Here is a 25033-nt window from a genome sequence, read left to right as displayed (position 1 = left end):
TTTTTTAGTAAACTAAGAGTTGAAACAGAAAGGGGTGGGGGAAGCGGCACAAGCTGAATGAGAGGACAGGAAGCCTGCGGAGCACTGAGCACACAGAGCCCCTCTGCTCAGGCTGGCGCCCCCTGCCCCGGGGGCTTCAGAACGCTCTTCCTGTTTCAGTGCAGCCCTGTGCTTGTCAGTGGTTGGAAAATTCTTTAAATTGTAGTTCATTTGGTTGCTTAATAATCTTTCATAAAATGGCCCCAATCCCCTGGTGACATTTTGCTTTGAATCGACTGTGGTGTCAGGGGCGCCACCCCAGGGTTTTGAGTGGACTTTTTGTGGGCTGCCTAGAGTTGGGTCCTGCTTTTCTGAGCCAGTCTGAAGTTCTCTGCCTTCTGAGTGGGAAGTTTGGACCGGTCACATGTAAGTGATCAGTAATGTGATTAGGTTTAAATTTGCCACCTTGCTGCTTGTTTTCTCTTTGTCCTGTTCCTCATTTTCCTTTCTTTCCATGCCTCCCTTTCTACTTGGGTTAAATTCATTATTTTTGTTTCCTTTTTTGGCTTATTAGATATAACTCTTTGTTTCAGTGGCTGCTTTTAGGGTTTGTAGTGACATGTTCAGCTGGTCCGTGTCTGCCTGTAGTTAATAGTGCCCCACTGCTCCCCCTTCCGAGGCTCGCTCCACTTCCTGAGCCCGGCGGGTACGCTGGGTATTCCTAAACCACACAGGACTTGGTTATGTTTGTCTCCAACAAGTTAGTTTTCTTTTCAAGAGATTAAAAGTAAGAAAAATGTGTTTCCTATTTATCCAGTATTTACCATTTACAGTGCTTTTCATGCCTGTGTTGAGGTCTACACTTCCTCTGGCCTCCTTTCTGCCTGTTTCATCCTTTATTTCTTGTGGTGCGGCTCTCCTGGCAGGGAGGTTTTTCAGCTTTTGTGTGTTTGAGAAATTTTTTTCTTTTTTCTTTTATTTATTCATTCTTTTTGAGAAAATCTTTATTTTGCCTTCATTTATGGAAGCTGTTTTCTCCGGGTGTAGAACTCAGGATTACAGGCTTGTGTTCCCTTCCTGTATCTAAAGATGCTGTTCGCCTGTGTTCTGGTTTGCGTTGTTTCTGGGGCTGGTCTGTCATTCTGGTCTTTGTTCCTCTGCATGTCGGCACGGCTCCCTTTTTCTCAGTGCTTTGAAGATTTTAAGCAATTTGGTGGTGATACCCCTTGATGTAGCTTGTGAGTTTCTTGAACTGAAGTTTCCTAAGGTGTTATTCTTTTTCTCTTCTCCCTTCTCTTCTTTTCAAAGTTCCTAACTAACTGCTAATGCAACGTAGTGCATTTTTCATTCCAGAGTTCTTTTTGGGTCTTTGTTTCTTTCCTCTTCTGTGTTTCTATTTAACATGCTCAGTCTTACCTTTTTGAAAATAGGATACATATCTAAGAACTATTTTAATATTTTTGCCTTTTTATTCTATCATTTGTATCATTTCTGGGCCTGATTTGATTGGTTTTTTTCTCCTTCAGGTCTTATTTTTCTGTTTCTTTGTGCGCCCGGTAAATTTTGAATGGATGCCACGCATTTTGGATTTTACTTTATTGAGTACTAAATGTTTTTATATTATTTCCTGGAGCTGATGTTGAGCTTTATTTGAGGTTCAGTTTGACCCTTTAGGAGTGTTGTCAGGCGGAAGTAGGGCCACATGACTGCAGGGCCTGTTCTTGCCCACGCCAGAGCAGTGCCTTTCTGCACACTGTGCCTGAGCCCCTGTGCATTGGGAGTGTTTTCTCCTCGGCCTGGTGGGGGCAGACACACCTCCTGTCCTTGTGAGTGCTGCAGCTGTTCCCTCTAATCATTGCAGGGGCCGTTTATGCATACTGTGCCGTGGGAGACCCCGTGAGAGCCCTGCACATGTGCGGCCGGGGCATGCTCACCTCCCTGGCACTGGGGGGCTGTGGGGCCCCCATGGGCACCCCAGGCTCACATGCCCTGCATGACCTGAGCTCTGCTGTCTAAAACTGTTCTTTCATATAATTGTTTCAGTGGGAAGATAAATCTGGTCCATCTTGGCCAGAAACAAAAGTTCAGCTAATGTTTAAATTTCTCACACCACCACCTCGTTCCCCAATTGTGTAAGTTATCAGCTTTCTGGTAGAGTGATATGATATTTTCACATTAATTTAGCTTCATGGTACCTTAGTGTACAAAGAAAAGCTATCAATAAGTTGTGGACTTATTTTCTGTGCCAGTCAGCTCCTCAGCTCTTCTGAAAGAGGCTTACTAGCTGTCCGTACGTCGGACTCTTTGACTAAGGATCTGTCCTTGAGTGTATGCGTCATTTCTACTTGGTAAGGACAAATGTGGCGTAGTCGAGAATTAATTTCTACATCTCTATTTCCTGTAGGAAGTAGAAGCATTATTTAAAGGAGACAATTTACCGAAATTTATAAACTGTGAATTTGCCTATAATGATAATTGGTTTATTACATTTGAAACCGAAGCTGATGCACAGCAGGTAAGCTGTTCCCAACCCCATGGAGCTCAGCGTTACCCATACTTCACAAGTAGTATGTGGAGGGCACTAAATTGGGGCTTGGAGATTACTACTGCATGGTGGTCCTAAGTTTGATTATAAAATGCAGAGGCAATCAGGTTATAGAAACTGAAATAGGTGTTTGTGAAGACAGTTTTTGTAGCAATAAAGCATATGACATTATTTTCTAAGGACATGTAAGACAAGCAGCCCATGAAAATGAATTCTGTTGTTTCATCTGGGTAGAGAAAGTTTTAATATTTGGAAAGTGTTCTGGGAAATTTGAATGTAATTTTAAGTTTCACAGGGCATCATTGTGTGTGTCAGATAGTTGAAAAGGCCCTGGGGAAGCTCTGTGAGGAGAAGCAAGGAGTGAAGATGGTCTCCCTGACCTAAAGGTGGAATCTTATTTGGGGGAAACATTAACGTGCTTCCAGGAATGCCAGTACAGTTGGCCCCTGAGCAGCAGGGGAGTTGGGGATGCTGACCCCATGCAGGGAGGAATCCACGTAGAACTATGGACTCCCCACATCTGAACTACTAATGGTCTACCGCTCATCTACCTGAAGCCTTACTGATAACAGCAACAATCAACACGTTTTGTATGTTATTTTTATTATATACTGTGTTCTTAGAATAAAGTAAGCTAGAGAAAAGAAAATACTGTGAAGAAAATCAGGAGAAAATACGTTCATAGTACTGTCCTGTGTTTATCGAAAGAAGTCCACATATAAGTGGACCCTTGCAGTTCAAACCCGTGTTGTTCAAGGGTCAGCTGTATGGTGTTAAGTGGTAGGTGATGTGGATGCTGGGAAGTTGAGACGAGAGAAACAGCCATCTGAAGGATGGGTTTGAGTGGGATGGAGGGAAAGGGCACAGGAGGACTGGGCGGTGGGGTCGAGCAGAGTCTTGTCAGTGGGGCGGTGCCAGCACTCCTCACCAGGATGGGGGGCGGTAGGCCAAGGTCAGGGCAGGTGGCGCAGAGCCTTCCCAGTTAGGGAGGGCACTTTGGAGAAGAATAAGGAGCTGCAGAAATACTGCAATCTGAATGTTTCCCTCTCTTGAACTGTGCAATTCCATTTTCAAGCTGGGGTTTAGTGTTAGGGGCGTGGTGTCCATTATTTTCCCCAGGTCAGGATCCTTAGCCTGTGGTTGTGGGAGGCTTTTGTGGTATCTGTTAATACTAAAAGAATTGTATGCAAATGTTGTTCATGAGATTTTTTGCTAGAGGCTCCTTAGCTCCTAGAGGTTCTTTTAAGGAATCTGTGACCCAAAGTAGGTTCTAGGTCTTGTCCCTCATATTTTAACTATACCATTTCCTTATTCAAGGTCCTGAGTTAACTGTCAGTTCATCTTATTTATAAGATTAACACTGGTATTTTGGGTGATTTTTGCCCTCAGGCTTACAAGTATCTGCGAGAAGAAGTGAAAACTTTTCAAGGAAAACCAATTAAGGTAAGCAAGACCATGGGTTATACTTTCTTTACTTGCCAGTCAGTTCTTGAGTATTCTGATAGAAATTTCTGTATTCCCAAACAGGCACGGATAAAAGCAAAGGCAATAGCTATAAACACATTTTTGCCAAAGAACGGATTTAGACCTCTGGACATGAGCCTTTATGCGCAGCAGCGCTACACAGCCTCCTTTTACTTACCTCCCGTCTACAGCCCCCAGCAGCAGCTCCCCCTATACAGCCTGATCGCCCCCCAGACGTGGTCGGCAACACACAGCTATCTCGATCCGCCCCTGGTGAGTCCTGTCCTTACGTGGAGCTCGTGCGGCAGGACGTTGTGGACACTGCATGAGGTGCTTGGAAGGATAGAGATGTTGTTGTAGTGGGGGAACCAGGTACACAGACAGTTTGCCATGGTAAAACAGACCTTCAGGTTCTTTTGTGGATTTAAACTTAATTGGGAGATCAATACGCAGCTGTGTACATTTAAAAAAAAAAACCTTCATAGACTGTCATATTGATCCTTGGCCCAGTCCCCCTGCCCTCTTGTATAGCAGTACCTTCCTAAGCTGTGTAATCCCCAGTAAAACACAAAATGTGATCCTAAGTCTGGGATCCCTGGGTTATGCCTGAGCATGGGGGCCTTGCAAGGAGAGATGCTTTTAAGGAGACAGAGGTGTTTTAATAGACTTGAACAGTTGAGGACAAGTAGAAGACCTACAAGCTTTTTTTCTCACACCAGCCCGAGTTGGCTGGCCTGTGTAGTGGATCCAGTTGTGCAGTTTTCTCCAGTTGTGCTGCTGGAGGGGTTAGAGAGGTCAGGTGCACCCTGCCTGGGCACTGGCATGAGCTCGGTGGAGTGTGGGATGTGAGAGTCAGGACTGGTCTGATCAGCCCCAGTCTGTTGGCCTCTCACCTGAGGCAGTGGGGAAGGACTGATGGACAGGTGCACCCAAGGTTGCAGGGCAGCTTTCGTTGGAACCAGAGAGCGGGAAGGTGGAGGGTGTGGAAGGTTGTGGTCAGAAAGCAGGAGTTGAGTTAATGACTTTGAGGATACGGCTGTGGACCGAGTCAGGGCCAGTTGTGTGGTGCTCAGGTCAGGTGGGGGATGTGGGGATGTTATCTGGGGCTCTCGTTACCACTCATGGTAGAAAGAGGATGTTGACTGAAGGGGGTAAGCTGGGGAGAAGAGCATCGCCTCAGCTGGGATGGTTGGTGCCTGTTTCATACCGACACGTAAAGACATGTCCGTGAAAGAATGTGGCCTGGAAGACAAACGATGTCCGTCAAACAGGCAATAATTGACGAAATGGGACTGAATACTATGGAACTTATAATTAGGGGGTTATCAGGTGTTATGTCCTCTTCTGTTGAGCTTATCAGAAGGGGTGGGAGGGAGAGGGGCTACAGGAGAGTGGGCAACGTGTGCCGAGGCACTGGGGGGTATTGGCATCGTGAGTATCTCTGAGCTGACCCAGAGGCTGAGGCGGGGAACTGGGAGACAGAGCTGTACAGCTTCTTAAATGGGCCCTGGGGCGTGTGGTTTTGGCCCGTAGCTTATGGGATGTGAGAAGGGCAGATGGGGAAGGGTGAGGAGAGGTCCTCGGGCGCTGGCAGAGCCCCGAGGTCTAGCACCACCGCAGTGGGGGCAGGGGGCAGTTACCAGACAGGTGCTGTCATTCAGAGTTGCTTCTCTCTTCAGAGGAAATCCTGATAATGCACTACTTTTTTGAAATCTTTGCTGTTTTCTGTAAGTGTGCCAACAGCCATGTAGCCTGATATATGATGAGAGAACCTTGAAGGGAGATAGAGTCCTTAAACTCTTGTGTTAAAGAATTTCTCCCCAAGGAGGCTAGCCGCCACGCTTGTGCTGTTTAGTTCCTCTTGAGTCGCTTCTCTCATTTCTGTAATCGGCCCCGTATCCGTCCTGAAGCAGGGGCCGTTGGCACCTGAGGTCAGTTGTCTGGCCATTGAGGAGGGTTCCTTTGATCCTAGTTTGGGGGTGGGCACGTGAAGCTTTTTGCTTGCTTTAAAGCATACCGTGTCATTTTGAGCAGATGTGAAGATACAGTGCCTGTGAATTTTCAGCAAGTCGTGTTAAATTATTGGGTTAGGAACTGATTTATTTTTTAAACTCTTGAGCACAATTATGCAAATACCAGAGTTGTGTATGTAAAAGGAAATGATTTGTCACGAGTGATCTTAGCATGGTTAACAATCTTCAGAATCTGGTTCTGGTTGATCCATATTTAAACAGTCTGACTCTGGGAACTGTTCTCAAACATACGTTGAGGATTCTCACGAAGTCCCAAGGGTATCTTTCTGCCCCAAAGTTTCCCCTCTGTTGCTTTTTTTTTAAAACAGCAATTTTTGGTCCTACGTTGTCCCTAACATCCATTTCCTATCACAGCTTGTTCTCAGGTGTAGCCTCCGCACAGGTGTCAGTTGGCTTCCTCGGCGGGCTGCTGTGGGAAGATCACCCGAGTCGGCCCAGAAAAAGGTCTTAGCCCCCAGCCTGGCTCAGGAAATACTGGTCATTGGCAATGATCTAACACCATGTTCTTTTCAGCCTGGGAATATTTTCGGTATAAAATGGAATACAATGTCGAGAAACAACCCAGGCAACCACAAGGTGCGTACAGTGTTAGCCAATTCCAGGTCTGTTTATGGCTTGTTGACGTGTTTGTTTTTAATGAATCTAGGTAACTCCGTTTCCAAATACTGGATTTATAAATGGGTTTACGTCTCCAACCTTCAAACCTGCAGCATCTCCTCTGACTTCGCTCAGACAGTACCCTCCAAGAAGCAGGCAAGTTCCATGAGCAGTTGAAATGCTGCGGTTGTGTGGGGTTTGTGGTAACAGGTCACTACCATGGTGTGTTCTCGAACAGCAAAGCAGGACAGATGGTGTTAAACCTGGCAATCCTCACCACACGCACGAGTCACTTCTACTAAGTGAAGAAGCTGCTTCTGATGATCTGTTGGGATTTGTTGGACCAGTGCAGATCAAACTGCTCGAGGCATAGAATGACATTCTGTGAGAGGAACCCCTGAAATGTGTGTCGGAGTGCCTACAGATTCTCTGCAGCTTGTATCTGCATGTGTCTGCCTTTAACGTGGGCTCGCACTGCCGCTAAGCAGGACATTGATACTTCATAGATTTGCACTCTCAGACACAGTGTGCAATGTTTTTAATATTTTTCTAAATAGCACATTTTAGCTGAGACATTCATATATTAGTCTCATTTTAGGATGCCATGATCGCATTATAGCTGAATGTATGCAAACCTTTTGTTTACAGGAATCCTAGTAAATCTCATCTACGCCACACCATTCCCAGTGCAGAGAGAGGAGCTGGGCTATTAGAAAGCCCTTCAATATTTAACTTCACTGCAGACCGGCTAATTAATGGTGTTCGAAGCCCACAAACACGGCAGACAGGTCAGCCTAGAACACGGATACAGAATCCTCCAACCTACACCAAGAGGGAGGTTGGGTCTGGTCGAGTGGAGCAGAGCAGTGCGGAGTCGCCTCCTGGCTTAGGGAGAGGGAGGTGAGTCCTTCAGAGCTGCTGTCAGACAGCTACGACCTACCTGTCCTAATAAGTTATTAGTGTTTTCAAATTCCATCAATTTAGGCATGTTTTATAATTGTTATTTTCAAATACATCACAGTCGAGGGCCCTAAGCTCTAAGCTCGTTAGGCCATCTTGGGCAAGACTGCTTATAGGTTTTCTGTAAAGTAAAGGAATCAGTCAAGATTACTTCTTTGAACTCCTTTCCAGCTTACACAGTACCAGTGTATTCAGTTGAAATAACAAAGGGATAAGTAAATTAAAACAAATATTATGGAATAGAATTAGCTTGTGGGCTGTTAGGCCACGGAAGCCTGTCCGGGGCATGCCTGTCTGAGGCATATGGCCTCAGGGCCTGCTGGGCCTTGGCCGCTCTGTTGGTGTTCGTTGCTTCAGTGCCGGGCATGGTGCTGGCCCCCAGAAATCTAGAGCCCTGTGCACGCAGCCAGAAGCTGGTATCGCTGGTTCTCGGGGCTTGGAAACCCTGCTGCCAGCCAGGGGGTAGCGGGAGTGGGCTGGCGAAGTCATGTCAGGGCTGAGGGAGGGCGTGAGAGCACACCAGCCTGCTTCTGGGTCTTTCCACTTCGATGATTAACCTGATGTATTTTCATTAGCAGTGTTTAACAGTTCACCTGTTAGCTCATTGTCTGATTTTATATATCTCATCACTGCAACTGAATGGACATTCAGGTGTTTCTGTAACAAAAATTCTAAATGACCACTAGGAAAATTCTGTCAGTAAATGTTTTTCTTTTTTTTTAAATCTAGACATTACGTTTAGTCTTTTACTATAAAATTTTTGTTTTGCTTATACTTCCTAAGGTTGGGATTTTGCAATCAAAAGTCAACTGTAACAGCTTACAAAGTAAGAAAGACTGTGTGTGCACATACATGTGCTCAATGAAAAACCTTCCAAGTGGGAAAAAATACACAGTCTTTTGCTTTCCTCTTGTCTAGGAAGAATTCCTTTGGCTACCGGAAGAAACGGGAGGAGAAGCTGACAGTGAGTACATTCAGCCCTTGATACTATTATAAGACTTTTAAACCTAATTTGTTAACTAAACAAATGTGAGATTTAACTACATGAATGAAGGTTAAGACGTGTGGAGCTTTTCAGAAGAGGTTTTCTCTTAATGTGATGAGCATCAGGTGGTAACCGATGTGGCAGCCTGAAGAGGAGAAGCTAGAGGCGATTCTGTAGAAGTGCTGGTTGCTGACGAGTCTCTGGGAGTGTCGACACCTGGTGTCTCCATGTGCACGCGCTGTGCGGTGGGCACGGCCGAGAACCTAGTGTGCACACACAGTGGTCTACGCACACTTTGAGATGAGTTCTCTCTATGTGGGTAACTGTGCAGTACAAGTGAAATTAACTGAACAGTAGGAATTAATTCATTGGTATTTTTTATTCAGAATGTTTAACTTGTATCCCCTATGTAGAAAGCATTACTGCCGGGGCGCCTGGGTCGCTCAGATGGTTAAGCGTCTGCCTTCGGCTCAGGTCATGATCTCCAGGTCCTGGGATCGAGCCCCATGTCGGGCTCCCAGCTCAGCAGAGGTCTCCTTCTCCCTCTCCCTCTGCCTTTCCCCCTGCTTGTGCTCTCTGTCTCTCTTAAAAAAAAAAAAAAAGGTTGGAACAAACCCAAGAATAAGGAGTGGGCTCATGTGAGTGCTAAGTACCTGAGGCATGGCCACATTTGCTGGGGTAACGTAAAAGTTCCTCCTGTGGATAATGCTTCTGCCGAGCTCTGGTGTGGGGATGGATCCGGTATGTTTCCACACGAAGTATGCCCAGTTAGTAGCGTGTGTGGACATGTGGGAGGAAGGATGTAGACATTGACACTTGGAGGACTGGAAAGACCTTGAGTAAATTCTTGGTCCAGCCCCCTGAGCCAGTGGGTATGTGCTCTCCCATTACAAAAGATCTGTTTTCTCTGTCTTGAAAGTACGAATTTTTAGTTACTAAAATACCCATAGTTCTACCTTGCTGGTCAGTTTAGTCTGGTTTTTGGCAAACCCTTTGGTAAGGTCATTTATATTGGTTGATTACAGTTGGAATTAATGAATTCCTGTAACATTTGGACTAACGAGAGGTTGTCACTTAACTAGTTACCTTAAATGAATTATTCTCCTTGGTTACTAAATTACCTGTAGAGGTGACATTTCTTCCCATTGCCATCTCTGTTACATTTTGTGTTCCTGACTCACGTGGTCTTACCTGTGGCCACTTGGAAGGCCAGGCACGTGATGCAGGTAAATTTCTTAAGGGGAGTGCATCTTTGGCTGCCTTGGGACATTCTGGTGACTTCTGGAACTTGGAGACGGATAATAGTGTGTGCTCACTTGGCCCAGCCCAAGCTCACTGGGACCAGGGCCAGTTCGTACCTCACCTCAAGCCATGCAAATCCTAAAAAATGTTAAACACTGCATTCAAGATCAGACCTCATATGTAGGCGCTGCCGTTCTGTAACTCCTGCATCTAGGCAGTTGCCTGCCTCTCTCATTCCTAAAAACTCAAGATTTAGTAAATTTTTGTGAAGTTTGAATGCCTGGAAATGTGGTCTTCTGAAAACCTGGGTTCATCTCAGAAAAATGCGGATGTTTAAAGCCCCTGAGAACGACTTTGAGACGATAGGTCTGTGCATAACTTAGAGCCTTGCTGAGTTACCGAAGCATGGAGGGGCTGAGTGGAGTAAATGGGAGCTTACTTCTGAGGGCACGTCACTCCCGAAACTGAGCTGAACTTCAGGTACCTGCACCATGATAAAGATGAGAAACAGGCAGGGGTGCCAGAAAGACACAGCGGGATTGATATTTTTAACTTCCTATTGAGTTTTATTTATTTTTAAAAGTTTTCAATTCCAGTTAGTCAACACAGTGTAACATTAGTGTACAGCGTAGTGATTCAGCGCTTCCGTATGTCACCAGTGCTCATCACAGCAAGTGTGCTCCTTCATACTGATCACCTGTTCACCCGCCCCCCAGCCCCCTCCCCTCTGGTGACCAGCAGTGTGTTCTCTAGAGTGAAGAGTCTGTTTCTTGGTTTCTCTCTCTCACTTTTCCCCTTGCCCATCTGTTTTGTTTCTTCAGTTCTACATATGAGTGAAATCGTATGGTATTTGTCTTTCTCTGACTTATTTCACTTAGCGTAATACTCTCTAGCTCCATCCATGTCATTACAAATGGCAAGATTTCATTCTTTTTGATGGCTGAGTAAAATATTCCATTGTACATATATACCGTATCTTCTTTATCTGTTTATCAGTTGATGGACAGTTGGGCTGCTTTCATAGTTTGGCTATTGTAAATAAACATTGGGGTGCATGTATCCCTTTGAATTAGTGTTCTTGTATGCTTTGGGTAAATACCCAGTAGTTTGATTGCTGGATCACAGGGTACTTCTATTTTTAACTTCTTGAGGAACCTCCATACTGTTTTCCAGAGTGGCTGCACCAGTTTGCATTCCCACCAACAGTGCATGAGGGTTCCCCTTTCTCCAGATCCTCTCTCCTTTGTTGTTTCCTGTCTTGTTAATTTTAGTCATTCTGACAGGTGTGACGTTTTATCTCATTGTGGTTTTAATTTGCATTTCCTTGATGATGGGTGATGTTGAGCATCTTTTCATGTGTCTGTTTGCTCTCCAGATATCTTTGGAGAAATGTCTGTTCACATTTTCTGCCTATTTTTTAATAGGACTATTCATTTGTGGGGTGTTGAGTTTTATAAGTTCTTTATATATTTTGAATACTAACCCTTTATTAGATACATCATTTGCATATATCTTCTCCCGTTCCAAAAGTTGCCTTTTAGTTTTGTTGATTGTTTCCTTTGCTGTGCAGAACCTTTTTGTCTTGATGAAGTCCCAGTAGTTCATTTTTGCTCTTGTTTCCCTTGCTTCTGAAGACATACCAAGAAAGAAGTTGCTACTGCCACTGTCAGAGAAATTACTGCCTGTGTTCTCTTTAGGATTTTTATGGTTTCAGGTGTCACATTTAGGTCTCTGATCCATTTTGAATTTATTTTTGTATATGGTGTAAGAAAGTGGTCTAGTTTCATTCTTATGCATGTGGCTGTCCAGTTTTCCCAACACCATTTATTGAAGAGACTATCTTTTTTCCATTGGATATTCTTTTCCTGCTTTGTCGAAGATGAGTTGACCATAGAGTTGAAGGTCCATTTCTGGGTTCTCTACTCTGTTCCACTGATCTATGTGTCTTTTTCTGTGCCAGTACCATACTATTTTGATTACAGCTTCGTAATAGAGCTTGAAGTCTGGAATTGTTAGGCTTCCAGCTTTTTTTTCTTTCTCAAGACTGCTCTGCCTATTCAGGGTCTTTTGTGGTTCCATACAAATTTTAGGATTGTTTGTTCTAGCTCTGAAAAATTCTGTGGGTATTTTGATAGGGATTGCATTAAATGTGTATATTGCTTTGGGTCGTATAGACATTTTCACAATATTTGTTCTTCCAATCATGAACATGGAATGCCTTTTCATTTCTTTGTGTCATCTTCAATTTCTTTCATCAGTGTTTTATAGTTTTCAGAGTGTACAGGTCTTTCACCTGTTTGGTCAGGCTTATTCCTAGGTATCTTAACTGTTTTTGGTGCAGTTATAAATGGGATTGATTCCTTAATTTCTCTTTCTGCCGCTTCATTATTGGTGTATAGATATGCAACAGATTTTTCTATACATTGATTTTGTAACCTGTGACTTTACTGAATTCGTCTATCAGTTCTAGCAGTTTTTTGGTAGAATCTTTCCAGTTTTCCATATAGGCTATCATGTCGTCTGCAAATAGTGGAAGTGTTGACTTTTTCCTTGCCGATTTGGATGACATTTATTTCTTTCTGTTGTCTGATTGCTGAGGCCAGGACTTCCAGTGCTCTGTTAAGTAACAGTGGTGAGAGCAGACATCCCTGTCGTGTTCCTGACCATACAGGAAAAGCTCTCATTTTTTCCCCATTGAAGATGCTGTGGGTTTTTCATAGATGGCCTTTATTATATATTGAGGTATGTTCCCTCTATACCTGCTTTGTTGAGGGTTTTTATCATGAATGGGTATTGTGCTTTGTCTGCATCTACTGAAATGGTCATATGGTTTTTATCCTTTCTTTTATTAATGTGATAAATCATGTTGATTGATTTGTGAATATTGAACCACACTTGCAGTCCAGGAATAAATCCCACTTGATTGTAGTGAATGATTTTTTTTTTTAATGTATTATTGGATTTGGTTTGCTAGTATTTTATTGAGAATTTTTGCATCCGTGTTCATCAGGGCTATTGGCCTGAAGTTCTCTTTTTTAAGTGGAGTCTTTATCTGATTTTGGAATTAGGATAATGCTGGTAGAATTCCCCTGGGAAGCCATTAGGCCCTGGACTTTTGTTTGTTGGGAGTTTTTGATTACTGATTCAATTTCTTTGCTGGTTATCGGTCTGTTCAAATTTTCTATTTCTCTCTTTCAGTTTCGGTGGATTATATGTTTCTAGGAATTTATCTATTTCTTCCAGGTTGTCCATTTTTTTGGCATATAGTTTTTTATGATATCCTCTTATTGTTTGTATTTCTGTGGTGTTATTTCTCCTCTCTCATTTGTGATTTGATTTATTTAGGGTCCTTTCTCTTTTCTTTTTGATAGGTCTGGCTAAGGGTTTACCAATTTTATTAGTTTTTTCAAAGAACCAGCTCCTGGTTTCATTGATCTCTTGTTTTCTTTAGTTTCTATATCACTTATTTCTGCTCTGTCTTAATTATTTCCTTCCTTCTGCTGGCTTTAGGCTTTGTTTTTCTTTTTCTAGCTCTTTTAGGTATAAGGTTAGGTTGTTTATTTGAGATTTTTCTTGCTTCTTGAGGTAGGCCTGTATTGCTCTAGACTTCATTCTTAAAACAGCTTGTGCTGCATCCCAGAGGTTTTGGAGCATTGTGTTTTCATCTTCATTTGTTTCAATGTGTTTATTTCTTATTTGATTTCCTGATTGACCCATTCATTCATTGTTTAGTAGCATGTTGTTTAACCTCCATGTATTTGTGGTCGTTCCAGATTTTTTCTTGTGGTTGACTTTAAATTTCATAGCCTTGTGGTCTGAAAATATGCATGGTATGATTTCAGTCTTTTTGTACTTGTTGAGGCCTGCTTTGTGACCTAATAAGTGATCTATTCTGGAGAATATCCCATGTGCACTTGAAAAGAATGTGTATTCTGCTGTGTTAGAAATGTTCTGAATATATCTGTTAAGTCCTTCTGCTTCCATTGTATCATTCAAAGCCATTGTTTCCTTGTTGATTTGCTGATTAGATGATCTTTCCATTGCTGTGAGTGGTGTGTGAAAGTCCCCTACTATTATTATGTGTTATCACCAGTATGTTTGTTATTAATTGGTTTATATGTTTGGGTGCTCCCATGTTGGGTGCATAAATACAATTTTTAGATCTTGTTGGATTGTCCCTTTTACTATGATATAGTGCCCTTCTTGATCTCTTGTTAGAGTCTTTGGTTTAAAATCTAGATTGTCTGTTATAAGGATTGCTACTCTGGCTTTCTTTGATATCCATTTGCTTGATAAATGGTTCTCCACCCCCTCACTTTCAATCTGGAGGTGTCTTTGGGTCTAAAATGAGTCTCTCGTAGGCAGCACATATATGGATCTTGCTTTTTTTAAATCTGTTTTATGCCCCTTGTCTTTTGATTGGAGCATTTAATCCATTTACGTTCAGAGTGATTGTTGATAGATACATATTAAGTGCCATTTTATTACTTGTTTTGTTGTTTCTGGAGATTTTCTCTGATCCTTTCCTTGTCTTTGTCATTTTTGGTCCATCTCTTTTCCCCTCAAGAGTCCCCTTAATATTTCTTGCAGGGCTGGTATAGTGGTCATGAACTTCTTTAGGTTTTGTTGGTCTGGGAAACCCTTTGTCTCTCCTATCCTGAATGATAGATAGCTTTGCTGGATATAGTGTTCTTAGATGCAGATTTTTCCCATTCAGCACATTGAATATGTCATTCCACTCTCTTCTGCCTTGCCAGGTTTCTGTTGAGAAATCTCCAGCTAAAATCTTATGGGTTTTCCTTTGTAAGTTAATGACTTCTTTTGTCTTGGTGCTTTTAAGACTTTTCTTTATCACTGTATTTTGCAGATTTAATTACAGTATGTCTTGGTGTTGTCCTGCTTTTGTTGATTTTGATAGGAGTTCTTTTTGCCTCCTGGATCCCAGATTAGGGAAGTTTTCAGTTGTCACTTCCTCAAATAAACTTTCTGCCCCCTTTTCTCTCTTCTTCTGGGACTCGTGTGATAAGAATGTTGTTACGTTTCATAGAGTCACTGAGTTCCCTGAGTCTATTCTCATGTTCCATAATTCTTTCTTTTGTTCAGCTTCATTACTTTCCATTACTTCATCTTCTAGGTCACTAATTTGTTTCTCTGTTTCTTCCAGCCTGAGGTTCATTGCATCAAGCCTGTTTCCAATTTTGTTTATTGTGCTCATCATCTCTGATCGATTGTTTTTGTTTTTGCTCTTTTATCTCTGTGGTAAGGGTCTCTCTGATGTCTTTTCTCGAGCTCAGTGAGTATCCTTATCATTTTAAGTTCTCTATCAAGCATATTATATCTGTTTCGCTTAGATCTCTGGCTGTGGTCTTACCTTGTTCTGTGGTTTGGGATGAATTCCTCCAAGAGACAAGTGGGATTTTTGTCAGCGTGGATCCCTTTTCACTCTTTAACCTGCTGTCTCTTGAGTTCTAACAGATTTTCTCCAGATTCTACCTCTGTAGGGAATCATCTTCCTGTTGGTATAAGTTGCTGGGCAATGTTGGTCCTTTGCAGCTACGTGAGCCCCATGAAAGCATTGTTTCCAGTCAGAGTAGCCTACCTTCCACCCAGATAACTATCCCCCTTCTGTTTCTTATCTTCTCCAAGGAACTGGATATTCACAATATGACTCTAGCTTGTTAAATAAAGCAAGTTGCTCTGTTAATTTTTTAATCAAAATACATCATTGCCTTTCTTCTGGGATCTTGGGTTTATAAATTACTCTTGGATATTATTATGAAGAAAACAAACTCAAGGAACCTGATCAAAATCTGTCATGAAATAACCATGTTTTTACATAGTGATTTTAAAATATAAAGTGAATAAATTAGGTTTCAGATAACTGAAGTCCCTTCCCCCTTCTTAAACTATTTTTTAATGGAAATCTTTGTAAAATTTCTTACATAAGTTTCAGGGAGTTCAGAGTGACATTTTTTTATTTCACTATCTCCTTTATAAGTTGGATGGCAGGCTCTCTGTTAATAACACAGTTCTTGTCTGGAGAGGAGTACGGTCAGCGGCTATACTCAGGCTGTTGTGATGTTCGACCGGTGGGGTTGAGTTTGCCTCCCTCGCTTGTCCATCCGATGCCTCTGTGCTGTGCTCAGCCGCATGCCTGTGTACCCCTGGTTTGTGTTGGCCGACTGTGGACTGGGAACCGGACGGTCTTGGCATCGCAGAGAGGTAGCTCCATACAGCCGGTGGCAGCCTCAAGAGGGTTCGGCTTTATAACTGTGCTCCTGATGGTTACAGTTGCCTAATAAATGACCTTTGCTTAAATGACGAAGTGTTGCGGTCATTGGGAGACCTCTTTGTATTCAGACAGAGACGGAGAGCAGAAGCTGGAAAGGATTGTTTGCCTTACTCTTCTGCTCTGTGTCTTAGTATCGGACGGTCTATGCTTCTGCAACATGACAGTGTTGTTCTCTTTCAGAGGAGTCAAACTCAGTCTCCAACACCACCAAAGCCCCCGTCCCCGAGCTTCGAATTAGGACTGTCCAACTTCCCTCCGTTGCCTGGGGCAGCAGGCCACCTGAAGACAGAGGACCTCTTTGAAAACAGGCTGTCTAGCTTGTTAATAGGGTCCTCAAAAGAAAGGGTAAGACACATACCGTTTGCACCAGGCTCTCTGCCACACTCTTCATACAGGCAGTCTTCTTATGTGGAAGAGTTTCAGAGAGGGTGAGTGATGCAGAGGCCACGTGGATTTGGAGTGGTAGGGTCAGACTTGAACCTGGGACTAGACCTTCTCTGTTAATTCCCTTACTGTCTGCCAAGGTCAGGGGTGGAAACTGGCATCGTGTGCCATACAGATGCTCTCTGTCACCCCGAGGCTCAGATGGCACTTTTATTGTTATTATTCAGGACCTGCCTTTATTTTACAAGTCTGCAAAATAAAACAGAAATCTGAGTTACAACAGAAGTGATGAGAATTTTTAGTGATCTATGCCACAACAAGGAGCCCGGAAACACCTAATGTAATACAGGGCTCAGGGAGGGATTTATAAAGCCCCACGTCCAGTCCTCGTCCTGGCTGCTGCATGCTCCCTGCTCCTGTTGTTAACCTTTGCGCTGGGGTAGACTGCAGGACTGTACGTTACAGTAACAATCACATACTACGTACATTTGGCACGTCTTGTGCATTATTTTAAGTCTTAAACTTTCAGACAGTAGTCTCTGGGCTACAGTTGCCTCTCTCCAGTGATGTTAGTGTCAGTGCGGTTGAGGGGCCTTGACTTCCAGTGACCCCCTGGCCTTACTCCCCTTGGTGTCAGGCATAGGGGGCGAACAGGCTAGCCTCCACCCCGCTCCAAAAGCAGCAACTACTATTTTTTACATTTCGAGTCTCCATGGATGCCTACTTAACAAGTCTGAGCTGGATTCCACAGCCCAGGGAGTCACAGCTTCTCAGTGGGGCCCCTGCAACAGCTTTTTCTATTGCCTTGGCGCTTGAGTGTGGGAGCTGCTGGCTAGGGGGTGCTTGGCAGCTCGTCCCCAGAAGGGAGCTGGGTCACGCTGGCTGCTGTCTGCACTCCGGCACAGCAAGACAAGACCATATCCTGGAGTAAATGAACCTTTACAGAAAGGAGGCATTTTCCACTCGCACCTTCCCACCAGCCTGGCTTCCTTCAGCTGAGCATGGATTTGTGAAGAGTCTGGTTCTGTGGCAGGGCCATAGCGCCAGGGGCAGAGGGCATAGACGGTGCTGTCTCGCCCGCTTTGCTCCCTCTAGATGTTCTCAGTTCAGTCTGCAGCTGAACCTTTGACCTGCTCTGAAAGTAGAATTGTAAGAAAGCGTTCTTTGTGCCCATGCTGACTTCCAGTGACGTGTTCGTCACCCGGCACGAGGAAGACTGCCCTGGTGAACTGCTGCTGTGTGGGGGCCGCTGTTTGGAGTAAGAGCAGCTGGTGGTACTCACGTCTTTGTCCCATGACCGAGGACAGATTTAATGTCCATGTTCCAAGCTTCCATCTCCTCGGCTGTTAAACTGGGAATAATTACACCTGCTTCCAGGGCTGGGAACTGCCAACACCTGCCACCCACCTTGAAGCACCCACATTTATGTCTGTGTGGAAGTGTCGATCTTTTTGATTTTAGTTACAAGAAGGAGCCACACGGAATTAGACTGGGAACTCCACATTTAACAGAAGTTTGAGGGTTCATCATATGCTGGGCTGTGTTAGGCATTGGGGTGTCAGGAATAAGATGCCTTTGATATTTATTCTGTGGAGAAAACAAGCTTGTAGACAACGAAAGTGGAGGCCCAGAGGGGGGCCTGAGTCACACAAGGGGCGAGGTGTTTGCGGGCAGTGGGGGAGCGTCCTGGAGGACAGGCAGGGCTCTGTTTCCTCTCACTGCTAGTTGCTTCCCTTGGTAGAGGCCATGCTTCCAGTCCCAGCAGAGTGACCCCGGTGCCCCCAGGAGGAAGGCGGGAAGCCTCTTTGTCGTTCAGACTGGGACCTTTGTTGGTGTGTCTAAGATCATTAGGACAGAAATCTGAGGGCTGTGTCTCTCCCCGCATTGAACTGTCCTTCCCCTGGTTTTCAGAGCCTAAACACGGATGCAAGCACAAACACGCTCCCCGCGGTGAGCCCCAGAGAGCCCTTGGTGCCAGCTCCCAGTGCTGTGTCCACAGCCTTTGGGCGCTCTCCCTCCCCGGCCTGTCTGCCCGAGTAAGTACCGCCTTCTGCCGAACCTCCGTGTTGTCGGACTGCCCTTGCCTGTCGTGAGTGGGAGATTCAGACCTTGGGTGGCATTTTTACAGGGATCCCAAGGTGGTGGAGAAGCAGAGAGAAGCCTCGAGTGTGGACAGACTTCCTTCTGCCCTAACTACAACGGCGAGTAAATCAGTGCAGGTGAACGGCGCTGCCACGGTACGTGTCCTGGCCACCCTTCCCGCCCCAGGGAGGAGGGGCGTGGTTTCTTTTCTGTGTCAGCTTATTTTCAGTGAAGTCTGGTTTGCTGGGTTTTTTACGTGTGTAGGTGCTGTGCTTTCCTCACCGAGTACCTTGAGTATTGGCTGCTGACTTCCCACTGAGTGTCCTGGTTATTTCTCATTGCCGCCACCCTGGGGGCTTCTTATTTCACTGTTGGTTGAGCCAGGTTGTCTTTTGAAGTCTCAAGACTGCAGCCCCGTGTTCTGCGTGGATTCCCATCATTTGTCCCAATGGACATCGGGAAGAAGCCACGCCACCCCTCCCCACCTGCTCCCACCCGGGCGGCTCCGTCCTGGCTGCAGGCCCCCCTCCACCTCCTCTGCCTGCCTCCTTCCCCCTTGGTGCAGCCAACCTGGTTTATTCTGATTCAGTGAACTTCTGTCGTTTAGATTTGGGAATTAAATCCTATCTATAAGGTTGCATCTTTAAAGGAAACGTTTTTTATAGATTACAGTTACTTTTAAGTTAGTAATGGCTTATGGAGGTGAAATAGTTTTAAGTTTCTCTTCTGTTATTTAGCCTTCAAGCTTCCACTTACCTGAAAAATTAACTTTTTAAAAAAAGTTTTTAACTCTGTCTTCACCTTTCCTGAATCTACACCACCAGCCTCTGGTGGTTTGAAATGGGCACAAACATTATTTGAAGCTCCTTGGTAAGTGATGGGCTGCATGGTTCAGGTGTTCCAGGAAGCCCATGCTGTGTGACGTGAGGGTGTTTGCAAGGACGTGTGGGCGGAGGAGGTAGATGCTGCTTCTGGCTCTTTGCAGGGGCACCTTTTCTCACACCTTTTTTTTAGGGCTTCCATGTGACTCTAGAGTGCAGAGGCTGGCACTGCATATCTCAGGACCTTTTCTGGTTTTATCCATTTTTATAAGATGTTCCTAGAGTGTCTTGGAGGGAGCCTTGTGCTGCAGGGGAAACTAAACTTGTTGAAATTTATGAACTTTTACAAGTGACAGCACTTTTGAGTGTGGAATTGAGCACCCACTGAAAACATTGTTCACTTTTACCTGAAGTGAACTCATTTTCACACATTTGGAGATGTCCTTTTGTGCACGTAATCCCAGCATTGTGTCTGTTTCCCAGGAATTGCGAAAACCCAGCTATGCGGAGATTTGTCAGAGGACGAGTAGAGAGCCTCCGTCTTCCCCGTTGCAGCCCCCAAAAGAACAAAAGCCCAACGCCGTTGGTTGTGGGAAGGAAGAAAAGAAGCTCGCCGAGAGAGAGCCCCCTGCCCCCAAGTCGAACCCGGGACCACCCAAAGACCAGAGGAGGCCGCCAGGCCGCCGACCCTCGCCCCCGGCCACCGGGAAGCGTCCACACAGAGAACAGAGCACCCCTCCCAAGTCCCCTCAGTGAGCGCCGAGGTCTGGGAGGGCTGTGAGGAGCTGGGATCGCCACAACTAAGCACTGTCCCACTCGGGGCCAAGAATGAGCCGCTGGTTAGGGGCTTGCAGCGTAGACAAGGCCGGTGAGGTGCCTGCAAGTGGTTTTTCTTCCATGAGTCGGATTTTCCCCCCTCTTGAAAAAAAATCTATTTTTCAGGATTTAATTAATATAAACCTTATTTTAGGTTGGTGCTTAACTGGAGGTGATGCATAAGTCTGATTTTTTTCAGGATAGAAAATGCATTTATCCTAACAAATTGATATTTTTATTAAGCCTCCATGTGGCTATGAATGCAAGCTATATATAGTGAGTTTTTCTAAATTAAGCGGAACTATGCTACTTCATTTTTTAAAATAACTGGTTAGCAAGTGCATTCCTTTGAGATGTCCAGACCGATGGGTGGGCTGAAGACCGCTGGGATCGAGGTCCAGGCGACTCGGTCAGTGTGGCCTGGAGAAGAGAGGGGTCAGGTCACGCCCTCACTGGCTTGGGAGTTGTACTTCATTCAGAATCTTAGCAAGTGACGCTAGTGGTTTTGTTTTTGTTTTTGTTTTTTAAAAAAATACAGCCCGTTTTTGACCTACTGGGCGAGATGCACCCCAGAGAGCCCTGAAACCTTGAGTTTTGATGTGCTGCAAGCAAGTAACCAGCCTCTCACTCCTGTCTCAAGTGGTTGTTGTGTAAGACAGAGTCAAAGCACATTGTGAATAGAACTTAAATGAAAACATAAACCTGGTTGCCCACTCACGTGTCCCCACAAAAATGTACCCTGATGTTGTCTTGCTCCCGAGAGCTGGCGGGAGGGCGTGGGAGCCCCTGTGGCCCCCGTGGCTCCCCCGCATTAGCCGCTGCGTGGGCGCCTTCCCGTGGCTCCGCATCGGCCCACAGTGGAAGCGTTGCTTAAATCGTGAGGGAGTGGAGTCTGCGGGGGGCTCGGTGGTGAGGCTGACAGTCCCTCCCAGACGAGGGTCTCACTGATCCCCTTCCGGAAGTGCTGCACTCCGAAGAACGCGCATGCACTAACGCTAGTGGTTCATAATAAAGTTAAATATAAATTATTTTGTTTTAAAATGCCTAAATTTTTTCTTGAAGTATTCTAAGCAGCAGACATTAAAACATTTCCTGCTAAATGTAACCAGTTTATTCCACAAAAGGTTATTTAACAAGACTGAGGGTTCTTTTTAAAAACATTATTTCCATCCAATATTTAAAGACTTGAATTTTATTTAAACTTGAAAATGACTTTGCCTTAACTTTTGTATAAGACAGCTTAGAGTTGGTGGAGACTGGCCCCTGGGTTGGCACGAGGGGTACAGAGCTGCTCAGCCTGGTGGGGCTGCCGCTGCAGGTGTCCCCAAGCGAGCGTTCTGTAACACAGGGCCTGGCAGTGGTGTCTGCAATACACCCTGAAGATCTTCAACAGTTGACCTTCTTCAGATTGTTCAGAAATCCTGTAAATGCAAATAGTCGATACTGTATTAAATATGTGCACTTGGGAGTGTGTGCTTCGCTTGTACAGTTGTAAATAATCAGAACATATTAAAAAGGTACCCTAAAGAGAAAAATCTGATAAAAATTATTGATATATTATAAATGTTGCTATTGAGCTGGATGTAGATAAACTAAATGTTGTGGTTTGAATATTATTTTAATTTGTTGAGGTGTTTTTCTTTTTCTCTGATGCTGGTGTGTTGGGCTGATTCTGCCTCTTTGCTGCTGCAGAAGGGAAATGGAAAGTCCTAGCAAAGCCTTCCGACGTTTTCATGCTCTTCTCACAAGTCTGTAAATATGTACTAATCATAGCTAATGTGAAAGCATAATGTAGGAAGCAGAAACTGGCAGGAGCTTCAGGAGAAAGCAAAAGATAATCTACTTAGAATCCTAACTGCCAGAGGAGAGCCGGCCCTGGTGCGCTTGACCGTCTCCTTCAGAGAAGCCACCAGGACTCACTATCTACGAGTACACAGTGCTAGTGTAAAAGGAACAGGGGGATTTCTTTTTTTGTAGGTGAGGGATTGCTGACTTAAAAAATCAGGAATTAGTTGACCTCTGACGCCCCATCTCATGAGTACTGGAAGAAGAGCTGGAAAGGCAAGCCCCAGGAAGTGCTTACTGTGGCAATCTTTGCTGGAGGAGGGAGCGGACGCGGTCAGCCTTGGTCACCCGTGCCCGCCCCCCCCTTCCCCCCCCCCCCGGGCCGCAAACTCTGTGTGGAGCTGACACACTGGTTTTCAGGAATGACAGATCCTTGCCCTGGTGGCAGGCTGTGTGCTAGAGCTAGCCGTAGCCGTCCACGGCCGGCAGGACGAAGGGGGTCACTCGTGACAGCAATGGGGCACAGCCGGGAGCAGGGGCGGCCGGTGCGGGGAGGGGCGTGGCCTGGCGGTCCTGCAGCCTCCGTGCCCGCTCGCCGCACTGCGGCCCCTGTCCCTGCGGCCCACATCAGTTGCAGCCAGAGTTGCAACCCAGCTCTGGTGGGATTTTTATAGCACCCTTTTTAATTAAGCAACGATGATACGCCAAATAGCTTTATAATATCCCAAACCCCACCTTTCTGAGATCACTGTGAGATTTTCCCCTCACAGAAGAGAAGGGAGCCTGGGACGCGGCACGGAGACGGTGACTCTGGCACGAGCAGCCACAGCTGGTGGGGGCTTTTGTCCAGTTTTAGAAACGGAAGTCTTTCCTTCCCCCAGCAGTAGCTCAGGTGTAGAATCAAGAGATACAGCAATCACAAATGACATTTTAACTTGTAAAATTGTGTGAGGATACTTATAATTTGGAAATAGCGGGATGAGAATCTGGCCCCATTTTACCAGACATGAATTTCCAGTAGAGTAGTTGTTTTTTAAGAGTTGGTGTCCTGATGTTCCTGGCCCGGCCCGCCTGTCCCAGCATCACTGATTGTCACTGGCGGTGGCAGAAGGCGCTTCCGGCGGCTCTGTTAGCCAGGATCATGCAGTTTACATTTCAAAGCCAGTTCAGTTTGTTACAGGGGCGGCGGGTGAGGAAGGCGCGTGTCTGTTCCTGCCACCAGCGAGCTGCGTTTGGGGGCTCGTGTGCTTCGTGGCCTGTCACCCTGGGTGCCGCAGACAATCCAAGTCAGAAGCAGAGCCAGCAGCCGCCAGTCCGCCGAGCAGGACGTGCTACGGAAGCTTTCTTGAGGGCCTTTGTTTTTGTTCTACTTCTTTTCATTAAGACTGGAATCAAGCTTATGTGTAAACTATTGATAATTTAAGTTTCCTTTTGTGTCATTCAGTGTAAAACTGTCTAATTTGAAAAAAATGTAGGTTATGAAAAATAAAGATTTAGGCACTGTTGCAATTTTTCTTTTGATTTTTTTTTAATTAATTCCTTCAAGAATACATCTTTTTAAAAAATAATTCTTGTCTCTTCCCATCAGTGTACATGAGAATGGAATGTGGTTGCCTCCAACTGGTGTTTGGATTATCGAGGCTCTGAGCGTCTGCAGCGTGAGGGGCCCCCAGTTGGCATAGTGGTCTCAGGCATTCGGGGGAGCAGTGCATTGAATCCAGGATTTACCACAGAGCTAAATTCCCCGATGTCGGGATCTTCCATTGCTTGTGTTAAATGGCCTGTCTCTTGTGTGATGTTCCCATAGAGTCACTTGATGATGAGTCCTTGTGGTTTTCAGATCAGACGTGAGCCTCAGAAACAAAGTAATTGACTCACCCCTAAATACTGGTGATGCCAGCGCTGCTCAAGGCTGCAGGTGGATGAACCGCTTAGTAGATTATTGATTTGGGGCACGGATGGTCTGCTTTGAAGTCAATTGACTGATTTTCCTCGTCTATGAACTGCCTATTCATTTCCTTTCGCCTTTTTTTCTACGGGGTTATCTTTTTCATACTGACGTGGTGTTCCTGATCTGTTTGGGCTACTAACTCTTTGTCTGTTATGTATGTTACAAATACTTCCCTTCAATCCCTACCAGTGTCTTAACTTTTTTAGAGTATGTTTTATCTTACAGTTTTTGATGATCATGTAGTAAAATTTATCCTTCTTCTCCTTTGTGGTTCTAGTGTCTTGGTCTTGTTTCTGAAGTATTTCCCTACTCTGTAGGCGTAAAAATAATCTGTGTGTGTGCGTGCGCGTGCGTGTGTGCATGCAGTCCATCTGGAATTGTTGGCCTGGATGTGCGTGTGTGGTCTGGGTCACGGCCTAATTCTACTCTCGCCATACGGAGGATCTCTGGTTTGTTATTTCTCCATGGTGGGTGATGCCACACTTGTTACTTGCGGAGTCCCCACAGATGCATGCATGTTGTCTAGGTGCTCCCTTCATTACTGTCTGTAGTTCTGTTTCTTTGCTGACCTCGTAGGCTTTCATCCAGCCATCCTTCTGCGTTGCTAGGAACTTCTTTCATGGAACTCCTCACAGTTGTAATTCAGTGTGCTCTATGAAGGCAGGAAGTGAGCCCATCCCAATAGCCTTTGTATCCCCTATTTTTAGGACACTGTCTGCAACATGGCAGATGCTCAATAAATGTTTGTTAAATTGATGAAATATTTATTGAGTATGCTTTGTAGCACAGCACTGGCCTAGAAAATTTGGAAGAACTAGGGTCATGCTCTGCTGTTTCCGTGTAACCATCCAAAACTCACTGGCTTGACGTGACAATCACATCAGGATTGGCTGATGAAGGCTTGGAGTGGCCGCTCTGCTGGCCCTCGGCCCCACTTGCTCACAGATGCACGTGTTCTGGGTGGGGGGGACACAGACCTCGCCACCGCGTGCTGCTCGTCTGGGCTTGTTTTTTGATGGCCGTGGGAGGGTGCAAGAGCTGAACCCTGGCGTTTAAGCCTCCCTTCCCCCAAGAAGTTGCAATCCTTGCGTTCCACC

At 45.1% G+C, this 25033-nt stretch overlaps 1 protein-coding gene across 5 annotated transcripts in view; it reads left to right on the top strand.

Annotated features, from left to right (window-relative positions):
- The window catches only part of LARP4B (La ribonucleoprotein 4B), an 86970-nt gene extending 63480 nt beyond the window's left edge, over positions 1-23490 (top strand). For 3 of the 5 annotated variants that reach the window (XM_081820500.1, XM_081820499.1, XM_081820498.1), the window contains exons 9-19: positions 2384-2494; positions 3914-3967; positions 4052-4261; positions 6376-6597; positions 6668-6774; positions 7267-7518; positions 8497-8542; positions 16278-16442; positions 18393-18517; positions 18610-18718; positions 19868-23490. In XM_081820500.1, coding sequence (XP_081676626.1) covers positions 2384-2494; positions 3914-3967; positions 4052-4261; positions 6376-6597; positions 6668-6774; positions 7267-7518; positions 8497-8542; positions 16278-16442; positions 18393-18517; positions 18610-18718; positions 19868-20140 — 1674 coding nt within the window. In that variant the 3' untranslated portion in view covers positions 20141-23490. Of the gene's footprint in view, positions 1-2383; positions 2495-3913; positions 3968-4051; positions 4319-6375; positions 6598-6667; positions 6775-7266; positions 7519-8496; positions 8543-16277; positions 16443-18392; positions 18518-18609; positions 18719-19867 lie in introns of all 5 variants that reach the window. The other 2 variants (XM_081820501.1, XM_006747850.3) reach the window with 2 other exon arrangements.
- Positions 23491-25033: the final 1543 nt, after the last annotated feature.

Source organism: Leptonychotes weddellii, chromosome 5 (genome assembly GCF_054177405.1).
Source record: "Leptonychotes weddellii isolate Sample4059 chromosome 5, ASM5417740v2, whole genome shotgun sequence".
Classification (NCBI taxonomy): Eukaryota; Metazoa; Chordata; class Mammalia; order Carnivora; family Phocidae; genus Leptonychotes; species Leptonychotes weddellii.
The sequence above is the reverse complement of the archived record's forward strand: the minus strand, read 5'-3'. Positions and strand labels throughout refer to the sequence as shown.